Source organism: Capra hircus, chromosome 13 (assembly GCF_001704415.2).
Source record: "Capra hircus breed San Clemente chromosome 13, ASM170441v1, whole genome shotgun sequence".
Classification (NCBI taxonomy): Eukaryota; Metazoa; Chordata; class Mammalia; order Artiodactyla; family Bovidae; genus Capra; species Capra hircus.
Window position 1 is genome coordinate 76,409,428 of NC_030820.1, and position 19,040 is coordinate 76,428,467.

The window sequence follows — 19,040 nt, forward strand, 5'->3', positions numbered from 1 at the left end:
CCTCTGTGGGCCAAATGTGGCTCACTCCCGCTTTTCAAAAATAAAGTTTTATTGGAACACAGTCACACCCATTTGTTTATATATTGCCTGGGGCTGCTCTGGGGTCACAAGGAAAAAGTTAAATAACTGCAAAAGACTGTACGTTCCACAAAACCTGAGACATGTACTATCCGGGTCCTTACAGAAGAAGTCTTCAGACCTCTAAGACTAGGCAGGAAAGTGAGTAAAAAGAACTAGTAACAGGGGCTTCCCTGGCGGTCCAGTGGTTCAGACTCTATGCTTCCACTGAAGGGGATGTGAGTCTGATCCCTGGTCAGGGAACTAAGATCCCATATGCTGTATGACTGAAAAATATTAAAACAAAAACAGGAAAAAAAAAAAAAAACTGGTAACAATCAGCATGTGATATGGGCTCCGTAGATTACAATTTAACTAAATACCTTCTAGTGCAGAGCACACCAGGAATATAGGCTTAAGATCACTTACTCTGCAGACAAAGGAGGACTTGCTGTACCCCTTTCAAAGACAGGAAGACTAAGGCCCAGAGGAGCTAAATAAACTGCCCAAGGTCACAGAGCCCAGGCTCCTCCTCTTCATCATACTGCCCAGCCTGGCCTGACGGATGGGTACAGGGACAAATTCCATAAGGGGGAGAGGTCAAGGCAGTCGTCTGAGGTCAGTGGGCCCGGGAAAGAAGGACAAGCAGCTGCCTTAGCTTCAGGCCTCCCCGAAAGCCTCTGAAGACATGAAAAGCATCAAGAGGCCTTTCTTTCTGCCTTCTTCCCTTCCCGGGACAGCTAGCTGTTTGTGAGCATGGCTCTCAGGCCACCTCTATTACCTCCTTGGAGAGAACAGACGCTCAAATTGCTGCTTTCCCCAGAGCTGGGAGCCAGGCCCCAGGAGGCCGGCTGGCTTCCCCTCCACTGTAAACACGAGGCTATAAGTCTCCGGGAGAGGGAGGAGGAGGCACTGTGCTGTGTCTTGTGTCTCAGCTGAAATATCTGGGGAAACAGCTGGAACCCCAGAGTCCAGGAGCTCGGCCAGGTGAGGGCCAACCACTCCCAACTTCCAGTCAAGGCCACTGGCCAGGGCTTCGTGAGATGCAGGCACAGACCATCGCTGAAAGCCTTGGTCAGTTCCCCCCTGCCCACAACCTCAAGGCCGTTTAGCCTCTCTGAGCCTCAGTTTCCTCATCTGTAGGGATAACCAATGTCCCCGAGCGGCCTCAAAGATTAAACCATGAGCCTCAGTTTCCTTGTCTGCACCTACAGCGAGGGGGTTGGACCACTGCCTCTCGGCCCCTCCCCGGGGACACCGCAGGGCCCTGCAAACCCAGGTCAGATACCCCGGGAGGCGCCAGGCAGGCCCCACCACGCCCTCCACCCGGCACCCTAACCTGCATTTTGCAGCAGCCGCCACCCTAGGATCGGCTCTTTCCTCTTTTAGCCTGGTCTGGAGTTCGTGGCAGGCAGAGGGGCCTGAGGGCGGCACCCTGCAATTTCTCTCCCTGAGCGTGCCCGAGGGTGTCAGTGTTGCCCGGGGTCACCCCCAGCAGAAGGTCCCGAAATAGCCCTGGGGTGGACCCCTAATTACTCTCACCCACAAATGAGAGGTTCCGTCCAGCTGACGGGAGGGAGGGATGGGGCTCGGAAAGATCCCTGCAGGGAACAGAGTGGGTTTCGGGAATGACCCGGGCTGCCCTGCCTGGGCCCGACCTGCCCCTCTCAGCTGTGGAGTGAGCCCCAGTGCCCCAGAGCTGTCAGAATGCTGAGCTCAGACGGGGAGGGAAAGATGGGGAAACTGAGGCTGAGAGGAGAGGGCTTTGCTGTCAGCAAGCTGAGTCGGGCCCAGAACCAGGCCTGCTGGCTTCACAGCAGGGGCCAAACCTGATGGCCTTTGACCTCACAGGGCAAAGGGACAGCAAATCCGGCTCCTGGACCAAGTGTAGAAAGCTGTGGCCCCCAGTTTGTTTTTCTAAATAAAGTTTTATTGGCTAAACGTCACACCCACTTGTTTATGCATCCCCTGTAGCTGCTCTCAGACTACAGGAGCAGAGCTGGGCTGTGGCAGAGACCGTGCGGCCTGCAAGAACTAAGACATTTACTGTCTGGCCCTCTACAGGCAGAGTTCGCCAACCTCTGAGCTGCTGCACAGAGCAGACGCTGGGAGGATTTCTGGCCACTCCTTCCCCCAGCACGGCTTCAGCTTATTTCACAGTTGTGTGACTCTCTCAACACACGCACACACACGAGGGCAGGACTTGTATTTCTTGTTCACGTCTGGTCCCTAGAGCCTAGCACAGTGCCCACAGGCAAAAGACACACTACAGATGAACAAAGATACAGCGGAGGTGTGGACTCAGCCTCACGGGGACAGGGCAGTCCCGGGAAGAAAGGGAATTGAGCTGGTCCAGAGGGGGAGGCAGGAGAGGATCTCTCCGAGCTGGTCGGGGGGCCTCGCTGGAGAGACCAGAGCTGAGCAGAAATGCTGGTAAGTCAGGGGATGGGGCAGGGAGGGAGGGGCCCCTGGACGAGGGAAACACTGCGTTGACAAGGCCCTGAGGTTGTTCTGGAAACCAGAGAAAGGCTCTTTGTTGGCGGTGGGGGTGGGGGAGAGGCCAAAAGTCCACTCATCCTAAAAATGTGGGAACTTGGGGGCCCCCCGGGACCAGAAGGAACTTCAGGGCTCCCCTGGCCACAGAGCTCACGGGTGGCCTGGAACGCCAACCTGCCTGGGTCCAAATCCCAGCCCCTCCGTACGCAAGTGTCCTAACTGCCTGGGCTTCTGGGCCTCGTTTATACACGGGCCCAGAATGATGTTATACCAACATCAAAGGACCAGCCACAAGGATTAAACTAATCACTACATGCAGAGTTCTTAGGGGAGGACAGGCCCAGGATATAATCTCTCTGTTATCTTAAAGCAGTGTCAACGGAACCATTTCTCTGTCCCCAGGACCATCTCACACCGTCTACCCACCTCCCCTCCGACACGCTTCTCCCTGAGGGAGAAGGAGGGACATGTCTGAGGGGCGAGGCCCTGCCTGGCTTCCTCCCTATCACACTCACAGCCTGGTCCTCTGTCCCCACGGACCCCTCTCCTCCCCTCCCAGGAGGCCAGTGGACCAGGCCCACCTTGCCCAGCCCCGCTGCCCACCCTGGGAGGCCATCTCCCATCCAGGACTAAAGGCTTGGAAAACCCATGGATTTGATAGCCACCTCGGTCCCCACGGGACACCTGAAGTGGTCTCTCCATTGGTGCAGAACTGGGGGTGGAGGAGGAGGGGAATGCATGAGCTGGCCCAAAGCCACAGCAGTCCATAGGCCCACACCCACTGCCTTGCTGGGCAGCTGCCAGCCTACCACTTGCTGTCTCTGGGCCTGTTTCCCCTGGCTGAGACATGCACCAGGGACCAGGGTCCCTGCCAGCAATTCTGTCTCAGGACAGACCCCACCCCACCCCACCCCCTGGGGAGGCTAGGCTGAGCAGAGGGCTGGATTACCGTGATGCATGAAACCATTGTTACACAGGCCCACTCCAAGCGCCACCGCCTCCTCACGTGTCTGGCAGTCACCCTGGAACAGAACAAGAAGGGGAAGGTGTTAGGTGGACCTGGCCCAAGGGGCTGAGCCAGGTGGACAAAGAGCCCCCTGCCACCCCAGGAAGGGAGGCTCCACGAGGGCAGGGATGTGCCTCTGTCTTATTTACTGTGGTACCGCCAACCACGTCTGTGATTGTTATTTACAACTCCCAAACCAGAAAAATATATAATTGTATGTTATTTAAATGTGACAAATGCATGGAGTATCATGCGATAAACACTGCAAAAAGAGAAATGGAGATTTTATGTGGCAGACACTGTTGATTGCCCAGCGACAACCCTCCCCTGCCCCATCCAGCCCTGGTACTGAAACCCTTACTGTTATAGATGGCAGTGCATCTATCTAGATAACCTCAGATCCCAGTCTCCACTATAGCCAGTGGTGGCCGATGAAACACAAGCAGAAATCACTGATAGGGAGCTCTGGAAAAACACTTTATTCCTGGCCTTTTGTATCTCTTCCTCCTGCCTGCCTGGAACACAGATGTGATGGCTGGAGCTCCTGCAGCCATGTTATATCACAATGTGATCTGGAAAATAGAAACATACTAAGCAGAGCAGAGCAAAAAGAAAGGGAGAGGGGGGTCCTCAAAGATATCATGAGATTGTCTCCCAGCAGCTCTGTCTCACCAAACTCCAGCCTTTCCTTGTACTAAAGAAAATAAACCCCTGATTGGTTTCAGCCTCTGTAGTTGGCTCTCCGATATTAAGAAATCAAGTTCAACTCCTAACTGACCTGGCTCTAGCCAATGAGACATCTGGGGAGGCCTACCAGGCAATCCTGGAAAAGATCTTCCTCCCTGATAAAAGGGAAAAGCAACAGCACCCCTCCCTGCCTGGGATACAATTACATGAGGAAGTGATGCAGGGACTGCAGGGCCATGTCGTGATCAAGGTGGCAGGCTGCTGAGCATGGCGCAGAGAAGGACAGAAGGTTCTTGATATGTGGTGCTACCGATGTGCGGCATGGTATTTGCTTAGGCCAGTGTTTAGTTGCGTTTTCTGTTCTCGCAGCTGAAAATACTCCTAAAGCGGGGTTCTGGCTCATCTCAGACTTCCTGGAGGAAGTGGCAACCAACCCGAAACTGAAGAACGAACAAGTGTGGCCAGTGTGCTGGGCCCCTGCTGGGCCCGCCTTCAGGGCCAGCTCTCCCACGTAGAATGCTGCTGTGAGCGGAAGGTCCCTCCAGGCTTGCTACCGCCAACCCCTGGCCAGGTTGAGGCCACGGGGTCCAGGCAAGCCCAGTGCAATGCCTCCCGCCCCAGAACATGACCCCTGAGCAGAGAAACCCAAGGTCAGGGAGCAGCTGGAGCCAATCCTGCCTTAGAGCGTGCCCTGGAGACAGTGCCCCACCGCACCTGCTCCTGAGGAGCTGGGAGTTTCCTGGTGCCAGTTCCTTTTAAGGCCGGGCTCCCGGCTCTCTCCTGACTCTGTGGGCGCTCCAAGGCCTTCCCAGTAAGTCACCATCTCTTTTTTATATTCCTTAAGTTAGCCAGATTCTGTTTCTGCTTCTTGCAACCCAAACAATCTCAGTATATCCAGGCAAAATATGTGAATTGTGCATGCATGCAGGGAGGAACAAGCAAAGGAAACAACAGGGACAGAGGTCCAGAGGTGGACGGAGGTCCAGAGGTGGACAGAGGTCCAGAGGTGGACGGAGTCTGCAGCACAGAAGACAGCGTGGCCAGCAAGGACGGGGTGCGGGTGAAGGCCGGCTCCACAGGGAAAGGGCCTTTGCTCTATTGTGTTCCCTGCTGAATTTGAAGGGCTTAGAACAAAGCCTGGCACACCATAGGTGCTTGGTAAATACCTGCTGATTGGATAAAGACATGGTGAGCAAGGACTAACTCATGCAGGAGCTTGTAGCCAGGTCAATGAACTTCGACTCCATTCAGAGGGTCACAGGGCCTACAGCCCCTCATTTAAACAACTGCCCGAGTGAGAACTGATTCCAAGAGGCCCTTGACACCGCCAGGCCAGAGGCCTGCACTCTGGGTGTATCCCACCCACCCCCCTCAGAGCCCGCGACCAGCAGCGGAGTGGCCGGGCAGGGAATTCCTCAGCTAAAGGAGAAATGAATTCAGAGCTGCAGGCCCCAGAGCAGAGCCCGGGGCAGCCGCTGACCTTGGTGTTTCGCTGCCCCAGGCTGATTCATGGATGACAAACCTGTGCTGTGGGATCCCGGGTCCCACAAACCTGTGCTGTGGGCTGGCGGTTAGAGGGCTGGCAGGCTCTGAGCCCTGCCAGGGGCGGGGGGCTGCCATCCATCCCGGGGGGCTGCATCCACAGCCATAGCCTCCCTCTGTGAGGGGCCCAGGAGGTGGGCAGGCCCGGGGGGCGGGGGCGGTCCAGGCTGATGTCTGGAGCCCACTTGGCTCTCTGAAGCTCTCACAGCCTGGGCTCCCAGCCTATCCCCTCCCCTCTTCTCCCCGGAGTGAGAACAGCAGCAGGATGGATCCTCTGCTCAGGAGTGAATCGCACCAGCCCTGGGTGCACCCCCCACCTGAAGAGGAAGCCCCCACCCACATCCCACCAGCCATGAGGAAATGGGAAGTCACAGGCCCCCATTTTCTCCCCACAGTGTAATCAACCTCACCACCTGCATCTCCCTGCCCCCTGAATGGCCCACCAGCCCCCTGGCTGGGGGCTCCAGCCACGCTAACGGCCTTGAGGCTCAACCTAGGGGCAGCTGCTCTTATTAACCTCATTTCACAGATGAAGACATTGAGGGACAGACAGACCTTGGGCACTGGCCCAAGGTCACAGCTCGAGCATAGAATCCTCTTACAGCCAGGCCTTCCCTCCAAGTTACAAACAGGGAAACTGAGGCTCCAACAGGGGAGGACAGCTGCCCAGGACTGTGGCCAAGGCTCCTGCACTGTCCCTGTTTATCCTGTTTCCTCTAGGCTGGTGCCTTGAGCTGCCAGATCGCCCTCTGCCTGCTCCCATCCAAGCCTCGCCGCCCCCACCCCTGGGCGCTGGAACCCGCACCTCCATCAGCATCACTATCAGCCTGGGGTAACCCACGGGGCAGCTATCACTGGCCATGGGGTCAGCATGGCAGGCACTCGGGCACATTTCTGCAGAGCCGGCACAGGAGCCAGCAGATGCCAGCCTCCCCGCAGCACCTGGATCCTGGCCTGACCTGCTCTCGCCTGTCCCAGCCCACTGCCCCCTCACCCTCCTTTTGACAGTCGCAGCCTAGGGCGTCCTGGAGCCCAGGCAACACGGACCAAAAACCGCAAGCAGACAGGGGAAGAGAGCAAACCTGAAGCTGGGGTCCCCGCGTTCAAACCCCTGCTTGGCCAAGCCGTGACCATGGGCAACTCCTTAACCTCGCCAAGCTTCACGTCCTCATTTGTATTTTTTTAATCCCTGGATTTGCTCTTGACTTTCCAAGGCCTCTGCCACCCCTCAGTGGTATTCCCTGCTCAGACTCCACAGTACAGATTATAATCAATAGAGAGGGTTATTACTACTATCTCTATTTTTATTATTCACTACCAGGGCATCATGAAAGCCCCCATCACACACACACACAATCTTATAGGAGTACCCCATTGCTGTGTGTCCTGAGGCAAGTTATAAAACCTGAGCCTCAGTTCCTTCATCAGTAAAATGGGGATAACAACTGTTTTTCTGAAGATTAAATGAGATGATACACAGAGGTCAGAACTGATGCAATATGTAGCTCGTAAAGGACTAGGACCTCCCTCATTCTCAGAGCTAAAAGAACTCTGATTCATCCAAGGACTTGGCAGGGAGCCTCCAGGAATGAATTCTGAGGAATTCTAAGCCACGGATTCTCAGCAATCCTTGTTGTCTTCCCCAGGGAGTGGTTTAGGGGTATATGTGGGACCCACCTGGCCATGAGACCAAGAGGAAGACCACTTGGGAAGGGAGAGGACTGAAGGCAGTTCCCTCCCCCAATAAACAGAGTGAGAAAGCTCTCTTCACCTGTCCCGGTTGCCTGCCTTTGGCCATAGGTCTATATGGATGCAATATCTGGGGCTGTGGCAGCCGTCTTATGCCAATGAGGCAGCGGGCAAGGTGGTGGAACAAAAAGATGGAAAGAGCCTGGGTGTAAATGGCATTGTTGAGCTCTAGGATCATGAGCTCTGGATGTCTAGTTACGTGAATAAAAAAAGAAAAAGCCTTTATTGTGCAAGTCAAGTTTCTTCTTATGTGCAGCCACAAGCATTTCTAGCTGATCAAGGAGGTTTCAACCAACATTTTGTTTCAAGGAGCAGAATGACCTAGAAGTTAGAAATGAAGAGGTGTTCAAAGCAAAACAACCCTCCTGAACTACACAATTATATGTTTTCTTTTTGACCTTCCTGCCAAGGTACAAGGTGGGGATGACGTTTATCAAGACTTGCCATAACCAGTCTTCAAGGTCACATCCTCATCACCAACCTCTCTCACGCAGAGAGACCCATATGCATACCGTCCTCCCCTTTCACTGACCGGAGCCAGACGCCAGCTGTCTTTTGGTCAATCTCATGGAAGCCATCCTATGTCAACTCCAATTAGCTTCCCTGTGTCCCCAATCCAGGCCAAGCAATGGGAGGCCTGCTGCAGTGGACAGAGGGTCAGCCGTCTACTTGGACTCCCCCATCCTCCCCTTGCCTCCACTGCAACAGGATGCGGGGGGATGGGGGTGGGGCATTCTCAGGACCCACTGACAATGACTCGGGCTATTCCAGGGGGCCTTCGGCCAGGATCACGGCTAATCTGACATCACTGGCCCAGAGCAGGTCCCCCCCGTGCCTGACATCAATCACAAAGAGAAACCAGCAGAGGAAGTTGCTCTGGCTAGTTCTCCTCCTTGCTGGAGTGCTCCAGGTCACAGCCCTGAGCCCCCCTGGCTTGGTCAAGAACCTTGGAGTTCTTCAAGACTCCTCTCTCAACCGCCGCCCACAATCCATCCATCCAACAGCAGATTTGTTAGGTCTACCTCCAAAAAATCCAAAACCTGACCACGCTTCCCACCTCCCCCGAGGCCACACCATTCTCAGGGGAGCACTTGTGCTCCCCTGCCTGTAGTTCTGAATCTGGCTCCTCGTCGGTCTGTCTGTTGCCAGCCTCATCCTCCAACAGCCCAAAGATCTTATCCCACCAAAATCAGCTGCTGTCTCATCTGTGCTGGGAGCCCTGCAGTGGCCCAAGCCCTCCCAAGAGGCCATGCTAGTAAAGCATACACTCTGGGCTGGCTTCAGGGGATCCTATGGAGGGGGTGGTGTAGTACAATGGTTAGCAGCTCTGTGCTTCCAAGCCATGCAAACTCTATAAATTCAAATCCAAGGTCATTTCAAGACCTCCCACATTCTAGGGCCCCACATCCCGGCAAACATATTTTAAAATGCACTCACATCCTACATTAAATACATTTTGGGGGTTTGAAAAAGTTTTTTCAAGGCGTTTTCTAAGCTTGCTTTTGAAGTTATTTGACGCCAAGAAGGCTTTACTTTACATAGATTGGCTCTGACTTCCAGGCAATCATCAGGAATTTGTTCGGCAAGAGAAAATGCAGGCAGTAAATTGTTTTCGAATGGAATGAAGTTTCTATGAATGGGAAACTTAACAATTAATGAGGTTGCCATAGAGCTGCAGTCTATAAAAGTTTAAACAGGTATCCATTTCAGCTTCACAGTCCTCTCCTTGTCTGTGGAGCCAGTGCATTCTTCTTATGAACTATGAATGAAAGTTCTTGCAGGCTCCCTGTAAAGTCTGCAGAACCGAGGCAGAAGGGGATAAGATGGGCCCACCCGAGTTCTAGCTATGCGGCTGCCAGGCTGTGTGCCCTTGGACTAGGCACTTGGCCTCTCTGGACCCCAGTTCCCCATCTGCAAATGGGGTGGAAGACTCAGTGAGACAATGCACAAACGCCCAGACAGGCCCTGGCCCAGAATAAGCATGCTATGAACAGGAGCTACCGACTGTAAGAGAAAGCAGGCAGGAGGGTTCACAGCACCTCAGCAGAACAATCGCCGTGGCGAAGTTGCAGCAAAAGCGGCTTGTAGATTCTTCCAAGACTCTGCCCAGCCCCTGCTCCCTGGGGACCTGTGTGACATGAACAACCTGGCAAGCCTCCACCTGGAGGCTCCGGTTTGGTGGCAGGACGGAACCAACTTTTCCCAGTTGGCCCGGGATCATCTCACGTTTAAAACAGAAAGCCTCAAGGTGGCAGTCACCCCACTGTCCCTTGACTGACCGCTAAAATGTGCTCTATCCACCCAACAGAATATTACTCAGCCTTTAAAAGGAAGGAAATTCTGACACAGGCCACAACAAACCCTGAAAGCCTTATGCGGAGTGGGACAAGCCTGACACAGAAGCACAGACACGGCCTGGCCCCTCACATGGGTCTCCCCGAGCAGGCCAGCTCAGAGAGGGCAGAAGGGCGGCTGCCAGGAGCCGGGCAGCGGGAGGAACAGGGTGCTACTGTTTAACGGGGACAGGGTTTCAGCTTTGCAAGATGGAAAAAGCCCTGGAAGTGGACGGTGGTGATGGTTGTGTAACAACGGACTTAAGGCTCCTGGACTGTACACTTCAAAATGGTTAAGATGGTAAATGTTATCTTATGTGTTTGCCAATGTGCTCAGTCATGTCTGACTCTTTGTGACCCCATGGGCTGTAGCCCACCAGGCTCCTCTGTCCATGAGATTTCCCAGGCAAGAATACTGGAGCGGGTTGCCATTCACTCCTCCAGGGAATCTTCCCAACCCAGGAATCAAACCCAGGTCTCCTGTACTGGCAGGCGGGTTCTTTACCACAGCATCACGTGGGAAGCCCATATTATGTGTATTTTACCACAATTTAAAAAACAATTTTATGGAAGGGGGGTTCAGGATGAGGGGACACATGTACACCCATGGCTGATTCATGTCAATGTATGCCCCAAACCGCCACAATATTGTAAAGTAATTAGCCTCCAATTAAAATAAATAGATTAATGTTTTAAAAAATAAAAGATAGTTGGACAGAAAAAAAATAATAATAATTTTAAAACAAAATTTTAGGGACTTCCTATGTGGTCCCATAGCCAACACTCCACACTCCCAACACAAGGGGCCCAGGTTTGATCCCTGGTCCGGGAACTAGATCCCACAGGCCGCAACTAAAGACCCTGCATGCCTTAACTAAGACCCGGTGCAGCCAAATCAATCAATAAAATTTTAAAATTAAAGCTTTTCAAACCTCAAAGGCCCACATCCTAGTCAGCACCTCAGCTCCAGGTCACACCCACTCAGAGGAGCTCTTACCTGGGCCAGCAGCCAGTCCACCAGCTTGCTCCCAGGCAGCACGGACTTGTACGTCTTCAGGTGGTAATCGCGGTCCCTGTGGAGAGGAAGCCGGCCGTGAGCCGATCGGACAGGAGGGAGGGGAAACAGTCCCGAAGTCTCTGCTCAAAGCGCTCGGGGTCCAAAGACTTCCAGATTCTCCAGCCACGGGTCAGAGGCCGGGGGACTGGGGTGAGCACCAGGCAGGGAGTCCAGCCGGACCTGCTCCTCACTCACAGAGTCCTAGGGCAGGTCTGGTCCCAACCCAGAACCCCATCCTCAGGTGGCTCTAATGCTCTGGGAACTCTCCCCAGCCTGGGGTTCTCCAGCAGGGACGACTGTGCCCCCCAAGGAATGCTTGGCTGTGTCTGGTGACATTTTTGGCTGTCGTGATCTGACTGGGGTCGGGGGGGTTACCAGAGGTCCCATCAGCATCTAGCAGGTAGAGACCAGATGCTGCTAAGCACTCAAAACTGCCCAGAATAGCTCCCAAACAAAGAACGATCCAGCCCAAGACGTCAAAAACGCTGAGCCTGCGGAGACCTGATTCACTCTTGAGTGGCGAGAGAAACCTTCAGTTCTTCCCTTTTCTCTTTCGTTTCATCGTTGACATCCTCACATCTAAAGGTGAGACTATGTCGACGCGGAAACGTCTCTCCAGGGGCTGGAGTGGGCAGTCAGGAGCAAGCAGGGGGCAGGGGTCTGTGACGGTCCCGGTTCTTCGCTCTGACCTGTCGTAGCATCTAACTCCTGCCAAGTTGTGGTACGAAGGGTTGTGCGGATCTTGCAGCCAAACCACCACAACTGCTCAGCTTCTGAAGCCGACGCAAACGGGTTTCTGCAGCCAGCCCTCTCGGGGCTGAGAAAGGCAGGTCGGGGGAGCTCTTCTCGGGAGCTGGGGAGCCCGGCAGGGCACGTGTGCGGTAACCAGGACCTGCTGCGGGCCCGGCCACATCCTCCTCCAGGGGCAGATGGAGGGGGCCCTCCTGTGAGGTCTGAGCTGGACCGGGCTGGCCCCACCTGCCCTCTGGGCCCGCACAAAGGGGCTCCCTGCACCTCACCTCCAAGGGGAGAAGACCCTGCCCCTCCACTCCTGAGAGGTGGTAAGAGCTGTCAGGACAGCAGGCAGAGGCCTCTGCAGCGGGTAAGGATCACATCACCCTCCCTGGCCCTTCATCTACAACCATAAGCTTCACAGTAAAGACATTCACAAATCATGGGCACTGATACAGCCCTCACCATGAGCTGGGCGCCACTCAGATTCACTCCTGATGACAACCCCAGGGGGGTGAGCGATGCTTATGCCCATTCCACAGATGCAGACACACAGGCAAAAGAAGCTAGTTACCTTTCAACCACCACTCAACAAACATTTACTGAGGGCTCCTCTGCCCCAGACTGGCACTCTCCAGTATGTGGCTGTTTTCCAATCAATTAATGTTACATCAGAGTTCGGATTACACTCTTGAGTCTCAAGAGTGTGAAAGTACGTGTGACTAGTGGCCAGTGTCTTGGGCAGCACAGGTAGAGAGCGCTTCTACCAATGCGGGAAGTTCTACTGGCCAGAGCCTCTTTGGGTGCTGCTGAGGGTTTGGGGACACAGTGGTGAGCAAATGCCCTGCCTTTGGTGAGTGTACAATTCAGTGGGGGAAGACAAGACAGTATACAGACCAAGAGATAAATACAGAGTATGTCAGCCACTGACAAGCTTCAAGAAGAAAACCAAAGTATATTCCAGATATGATACTTTGGAAAGGTGGTCGGGAAGGCCCCTCTGACTTGGGGACATTTGAAGGAAAGAAGGGAGCAGATATGTAAGGAAAGAACATCCTAGGCAGAGAGGACAGCAAGTGCAAAGGTCCTGGGGTGGATCCTATTATTATCCCCATTCCACAAAGGGAAATAGCTGCTAACCAACTTGCAGGCTGAGATCCAAACTCAGCCTGTCTGACCCCAGAACTAACACCCTTCGCCACCATGCTGCAGTGTTTCCCAACAGATTAACTCACTTAACCCTCATGACAAACCTACAGGGTAGGGGCAGTTATGAGTCCCATTGGCTAGAGGAGATCAAGAGTCAGAGAGGTTAAGTTACTGGCCCAAGGCCACACAGCTGAGAAGAGGCAGAGGTGAAGCTTGCAGAGAGTAACTTACTTGATCACTGGGGTATAAAGGCTGTGGAGACGGCAGTAAAGCCTCACACCCTGAAAGAGAAAAAGGGGCAGTCTGGGATTGGGCCACATTCTCCGGGGGACTGCAAATCCCGGCCGATAGGAGGGTGTGGGGAGCAGAGGGGGGCCGGTGGGGGCAGTGAGGTCCGCACCCCCTCAGGGCGGAGGGTCCGCACCTTGGACATGATGTCCTCCAGCTCGCTCCGGGCCTTGTAGGTGCCGTCGTCATAGCGGAAGCGGTACATCACCTGCTCATTCTTGAACTGGTGCTTGTCAGAGACTGGAAGGACCCAGGCCTGGTGAGGCCGACTGCAGCCCCCTGGCCCCTCCCAACCCGCACCACCATCCTCACCCTCCACCCAGCCAGGCTCCATGCCAAGTGCAATTTCACCGAACCCCCTGCCGACACTCCAACTGGAAACTAAAATTTCAACAGTTCTTGCTATTTTTTGCAGGGACAAAGAGAAAATTCTCCTCCCCGCCCGTAACTTTACGAGGCCACCTTGCTTTTTGGGTGCCCTGGGTGAGTGCTGGATCTTCCAGCCCTGTGAGCAGTTTTGTAAGGGCAGCCATGTCCCCGGGGCCACTCTGCACCCAGGGAACAGGCGGCAGCACAGCAGAATAGAAATGGCCTCTGGGTTAGTTCCACACACAGTTGCTGAGGTCTGACCTGCCTACCCCTCAACCCCCCGCAGACCCAGGCCCCACTCACCATGGTGGATAATACCATTCTCCAACAAGGCTTGGCCCAGGTTCACACCTTCTTCTGTCTTGCTGATTTCACCAATTTCTAGGAGCCAGGCAACAAACTCACTGCCAGAAATATAAGACACAGTTGAGAGGGCCACCCCCATCCTGGGACCATAACTGCCAGCACTGAACTGGCCTGATTCCACCCACTCTCTGGAAGAACAGCCAGAACTGCCAATGGGGAAGCAGAGCTCAGGACCCCACAGGCCTGGGGTTCCTGCTGAAAAGTAAAAGTGAACGTGAAAGTCACTCCAGCGGTTCCGACTTTTTGTGGCCCCATGGAATTCTCCAGGCCAGAATACGGGAGTGGGTAGCCTTTCCCTTCTCCAAGGGATCTTCCCAACCCAGGGATCAAAACCAGGTCTCCTGCGTTGCAGATGTATTCTTTACCAGCTGAGCCACAAGAAGCAGGGGTTCCTGCTGAGGCTGGATGCTTTTCCTCAAGACCAATGGCAGAGAGATGGGTGTGAGCAGACCCCAGGCCCTGCCTCAGGCTAACTGGATGGATGGATGGATGGATGGATGGATGGATGGATGGATGGATGGATGGAAGGATGGAAGGATGGAAGGATGGATGGATGGACGGATGGACGGATGGACGGATGGACGGATGGATGGAAGGATGGAAGGATGGAAGGATGGATGGATGGATGGATGGAAGGATGGATGGATGGATGGGTGGGTGGATGGATGGATGGATAGAAGGATGGATGGATGGGTGGATGGATGGATGGATGGATGGAAGGATGGATGGATGGATAGATGGGAGGATGGATGGATGGATAGATGGATGGAAGGATCGATGGATGGATGGATAGATGGATGGATGGATGGAAGGATGGATGGATGGATGGATGGATGGATGGAAGGATCGATGGATGGATGGATAGAAGGATGGATGGATGGATAGATGGATGGATGGAAGGATGGATGGATGGATGGATGGATGGAAGGAAGGATGGATGGATGGATGGAAGGATGGATAGAAGGATGGATAGATGGATGGATGGATGGATGGATGGAAGGATGGATAGAAGGATGGATGGATGGATGGATGGATGGATGGATAGAAGGATGGATGGATGGATGGAAGGATGGATGGATGGGTGGAAGGATGGATGGAAGGGTGGACGGATGGACGGATGGATGGATGGATGGATGGATAGAAGGATGGAAGGATGGATAGAAGGATGGATGGATGGGTGGAAGGATGGATGGAAGGATGGACGGACGGATGGATGGAAGGATGGATGGATGGATGGATGGATGGATGGATAGAAGGATGGATGGATGGATGGATGGATGGATGGATGGATGGATGGATAGAAGAATGGATGGATGGGTGGAAGGATGGATGGAAGGATGGACGGATGGATGGATGGGTGGATGGATGGATGGATGGAAGGATGGATGGATGGATGGGTGGATGGATGGATGGATGGATAGAAGGATGGATGGATGGATGGATGGATGGATGGATGGATGGATGGATGGAAGGATGGAAGGATGGATGGATGGAAGGATGGATGGATGGATGGAAGGATGGAAGATGGATGGATGGATGGGTGGATGGGTGGATGGATGGATGGATGGATGGAAGGATGGAGGAATGAGAGCATGGACACGTGAGTGGACAAATGAATGAAAAGTGAGTAGATAACTGGATGATCCAACAGATAAATGACATCGTGGCTGGGGAGATTAGTGGGTAGGTGGGTGGAGGAAGCATGAATGGATGGCTGAATGGCAAGTGGAGAGACTTATGGTAGATGGGGGGTGGGTGGGAGATGGATGATGGCTGGATGGGTGAACAGACAGAAGGAATGAAGAAACCAATAAGCAGGAAGAAATAAGGACCCAGAAAGATGATTGCAGAGAGTCAGGAGAGACAACCAGCTCATGCCGTCCTCCCTCTGAAAACCCTCCAAAGAGCCGCCTAGTTACTCCCAAAAAACATCTAAATTCTGCGCACATGATGCCAAGGCCCCGCGTGAACTGTCCCCTCATCTCTGTTCTTTCACTTACTCTGCTTTATCGCACTCACCACCTTCCCCTGCTTACAAAACACGCCAGACTCACGCTTGCCTCGGGCCTTTGCACTTGCTATTCCTGCTGCCAAGACACACCCTTCCCCAGCTCTTCACATAGCCCTTCTCTTTCATCTTTAGGTCTCAGCTCAGATATCACCTCCTTGAAGGAGTCTTCCCCAACCACCTCATCAAAACACCCCACCCCCACACATACCACCCCATCTTTCAGTTTTACTTCCTTTTAGCACTCATCACTGGAGCCGTACTCTTTACAGATTTATGGATGCGTTTATCAGCCATCTCCCAGAACCAGAACGTCATCTCCATGCTGATGGAGACCCGTTATCTAATTCACAGATCTACGCCCCCAGCACCTGGAAGAGGAGCCCAAGCACAGCAGGGCCCAGTAACCTCGTGAACAACTGAAGGAATGAGCCAGGCAACAAGAAGGAACATTCTGGGGGAAGCAGGAAGGCCTCAGCAAGAAAGATGTGCTCACAAGCCCAGAGGAAATGAGACAAATCCAACGTGACTACCCAGCAGGGCAGGGGCTCAGCCAGACCCCAGGTCCCAGGTCTCGGAGGAGTGTTTAGGGCTCCATGCAGAGCTCAGCCCAGTGGAAGTCAGCAGGAAAGGGGAGAGCTGGGGACGCGAGGCAATCTGTACTCAATGAAAGCGGGTGGCAGTTGGCCAGAGCACGGAGCTTATCGAAACCAGCTGTTCCGCCTCCAATTACAGGGCCAGAGGGGAGCAGGGCTATTTTTAGCTTTCCAGCATTTGGCGGAGCAAAGACCTGCCTTGTGTGTAGGTAGTGGGGTGTGCCGAGGCACTCAGGGAGCCCCAGCGCAGGCCAAGGAGGGCGCAGACGAAACAGATCTATCCTGCGGAGCCCCGAGTGGGGAAGAGATTGTTCTGAGTCCTGCCCTCCCGCAGCCCTATTCCCCAAGTCCCTAAAATCAGAGGCAGAAAGAAAGCTGCCGGCAGCTGGGGGCGGCGAACAGATGTGGAGTGCCCACTCTTGGAAGCTGAGACTCGGCTACCAGCTGCCCACCAGCTGTCCCCTCGGGGGCCACCTCTGGCCCGAATTGGCGGCCCCGCGGCCAGGGTGGGGGAGAGACAGGAAGCTCCCTGCAGCAGCTGCTAGCACAGAAAAAGGCAGCCCAGACGACAGAGGAGCCGAGACCCAGCTTTCTGCCCTGAGTTGCGTCTTGACCTTTTTTGAGGATCAATTTGCTGGGCAGATTTGGGCAAATCACTGTCCCTCTCTGGGCCTCCAAAGGGTCCATCTGGCAAGTGGTTCATTCAGGGACCCTCTGGATTTTGTCAGTAATTTTCGAATCACACTGAATCTTGAGCTGGGATCCAGGGTTCAAAACCAGACATCATTCACCTCTAATGCAGGGACCCTGACCTCTCATAAATGAGTAAAAAGGGCCAGGTAGAAACTCTGCTGAGCCAGCCAGCACTTCTGGAGATGGCAGCCACTCACGGCGGCCAACCGTGTCCAAATGGGGAGACTAAAGCATCTTATGACTTTTCAAGAGAAGCCAGAAATCCAGCATTTCCTGTGAAATCTCCCAACTGTTAAATGTGGATATTGAATACCAAGTTTTATGGAAAACACGTCTGCAAAGCGCACTGGGTCAGCGGGGCATCGTCTGCCTCCACGGGGGTGCAGGGAAGAGAGTGCAGGCAGGAGGATCAGCCTCTGAGTGAGAAGTAAGGAAGCCAGCGGTCCACCAGTTGTGGGGAGCCAGGGCACGAGGAGCAGCGAGATGCAGTCTTCCAGAAAGACGTAACTGGAGGCAGGGTGGGGGCCGCTGGGGACGCAGGGAGCAGATCGGCCTACGTGGGCAGGAGCCGGAGATTCACGGAACAGGGGCCTAGCTGAGAGTTAGCATGCATCAGCCTTCACCGCTCTTCCTTCCTGCCCCGTTATATCATGCACCCAGTAAACATGGATTTCACCTACTGTATGTCAAATCCAAGGCTGGGCATAGGGGATACACAGGCACACCTTAGCAATCTTCCCAGGAAAGTCCCTGAGCTGAGACCCAGTGTCCACTCACTCTCAGTGCAAGAATCCCATCTCTCTTGCTCATCTGGCTCCACAACCTTGAGCTCCATGAGGGCAGGAACTGGGGGTCGGGGGCGGGGGGTTATGTTCACCCCTGTGACTCCACGGTCTGAAAGGCTTCCAGGGGGTGTCTGCAGCAATGCCTGGCGAGTCATTATTTATCACCTACTATGTACTGACCGGGCCTCCCTGGTGGCTCAGGGGTAACGAATTCGCCTGCCAACACAGGAGATGCGGGTATCTTGATCCCCGCGCTGAGAAGATCCCCTGGAGAAGGAAATGGCAACCCACTCCAGTATTCCTGCCTGGGAAATCCCATGGACAGAGGAGCCTGGCAGGCTACAGTCCATGAGATCACAGAAGGGCTGGACGTGACCTAGCAACTTACTGCAATCGTACACTGATAATGTCAGTGAACCCTCAGTGTCACGTGAAGATTAAAGGGCACGGCCACGTGGCTGCACCTGGAGCGGAGAAAGGCTGCCTGGCCGTGTCCCTAGGGCTCCTGGTTCCTTCCACCTGAGGGGACCTGGGTCCCGGCTGCGAAGAAAGAGGACCACGGCCCCGGGCTGGGGGCAGAGCAAAGCCGTGCAAGGAGGGGGGTTCCATTAGCACAATGATAAACAGTCATCAGCCCTGGCCCTGTTTCAAATGGGCATTGAAAGAAATCTCCCTAATCCTTCCTAAGGAGACAGAACACTGCTGAAGCTCTAATCACAGACCGGTTATCCCGTCCGGCTGGGCTAAGCTCTCCGAAGGGTTCGGCAAGGGGCAGGGAGGGCCTCTGACCCTGGGGGGCCGGAAGCACACCTCTCCTAAGAGAAAAACCTCCTTCCTTGCCCAGGGATTAGGGGATTAGCTGATGCAGACCAGCCAGGCTGCCCCTTCCAGGCTTCCCGCAGGTCTCAGGCCCATACTCACCCCTCCAGAGAGCCTCCCAGGGAACACGGAGCGGGGTCCCTCACCTGAGGGCAAGTCCCGACTCAAAGGCATCACTGCCACCTTTCAGGGTCCCGACAACCCCTAAGACCCCCTGGCTGCAGCCAGGCCAATCGTAAGCCTCAGGCCGTGACCCCTACCCCCCCCCCCCCCCCCACCCCAGCTTCATACTGTCTCCAACCGCCCAT

At 54.3% G+C, this 19,040-nt stretch overlaps 1 protein-coding gene across 1 annotated transcript in view; it reads right to left on the minus strand.

Moving 5' to 3' along the window:
* Positions 1 to 19,040, minus strand: part of PREX1 (phosphatidylinositol-3,4,5-trisphosphate dependent Rac exchange factor 1) — a 178,927-nt gene that overhangs the window by 32,472 nt on the left and 127,415 nt on the right. Inside the window, exons 11-15 of the mRNA XM_018057997.1 lie at positions 13,769 to 13,869; positions 13,233 to 13,336; positions 13,040 to 13,089; positions 10,868 to 10,943; positions 3,503 to 3,575 (exon numbers count right to left, since the gene is read on the minus strand). Of these exons, the coding sequence (XP_017913486.1) occupies positions 3,503 to 3,575; positions 10,868 to 10,943; positions 13,040 to 13,089; positions 13,233 to 13,336; positions 13,769 to 13,869 (404 nt within the window). The remainder of the gene's footprint in view (positions 1 to 3,502; positions 3,576 to 10,867; positions 10,944 to 13,039; positions 13,090 to 13,232; positions 13,337 to 13,768; positions 13,870 to 19,040) is intronic.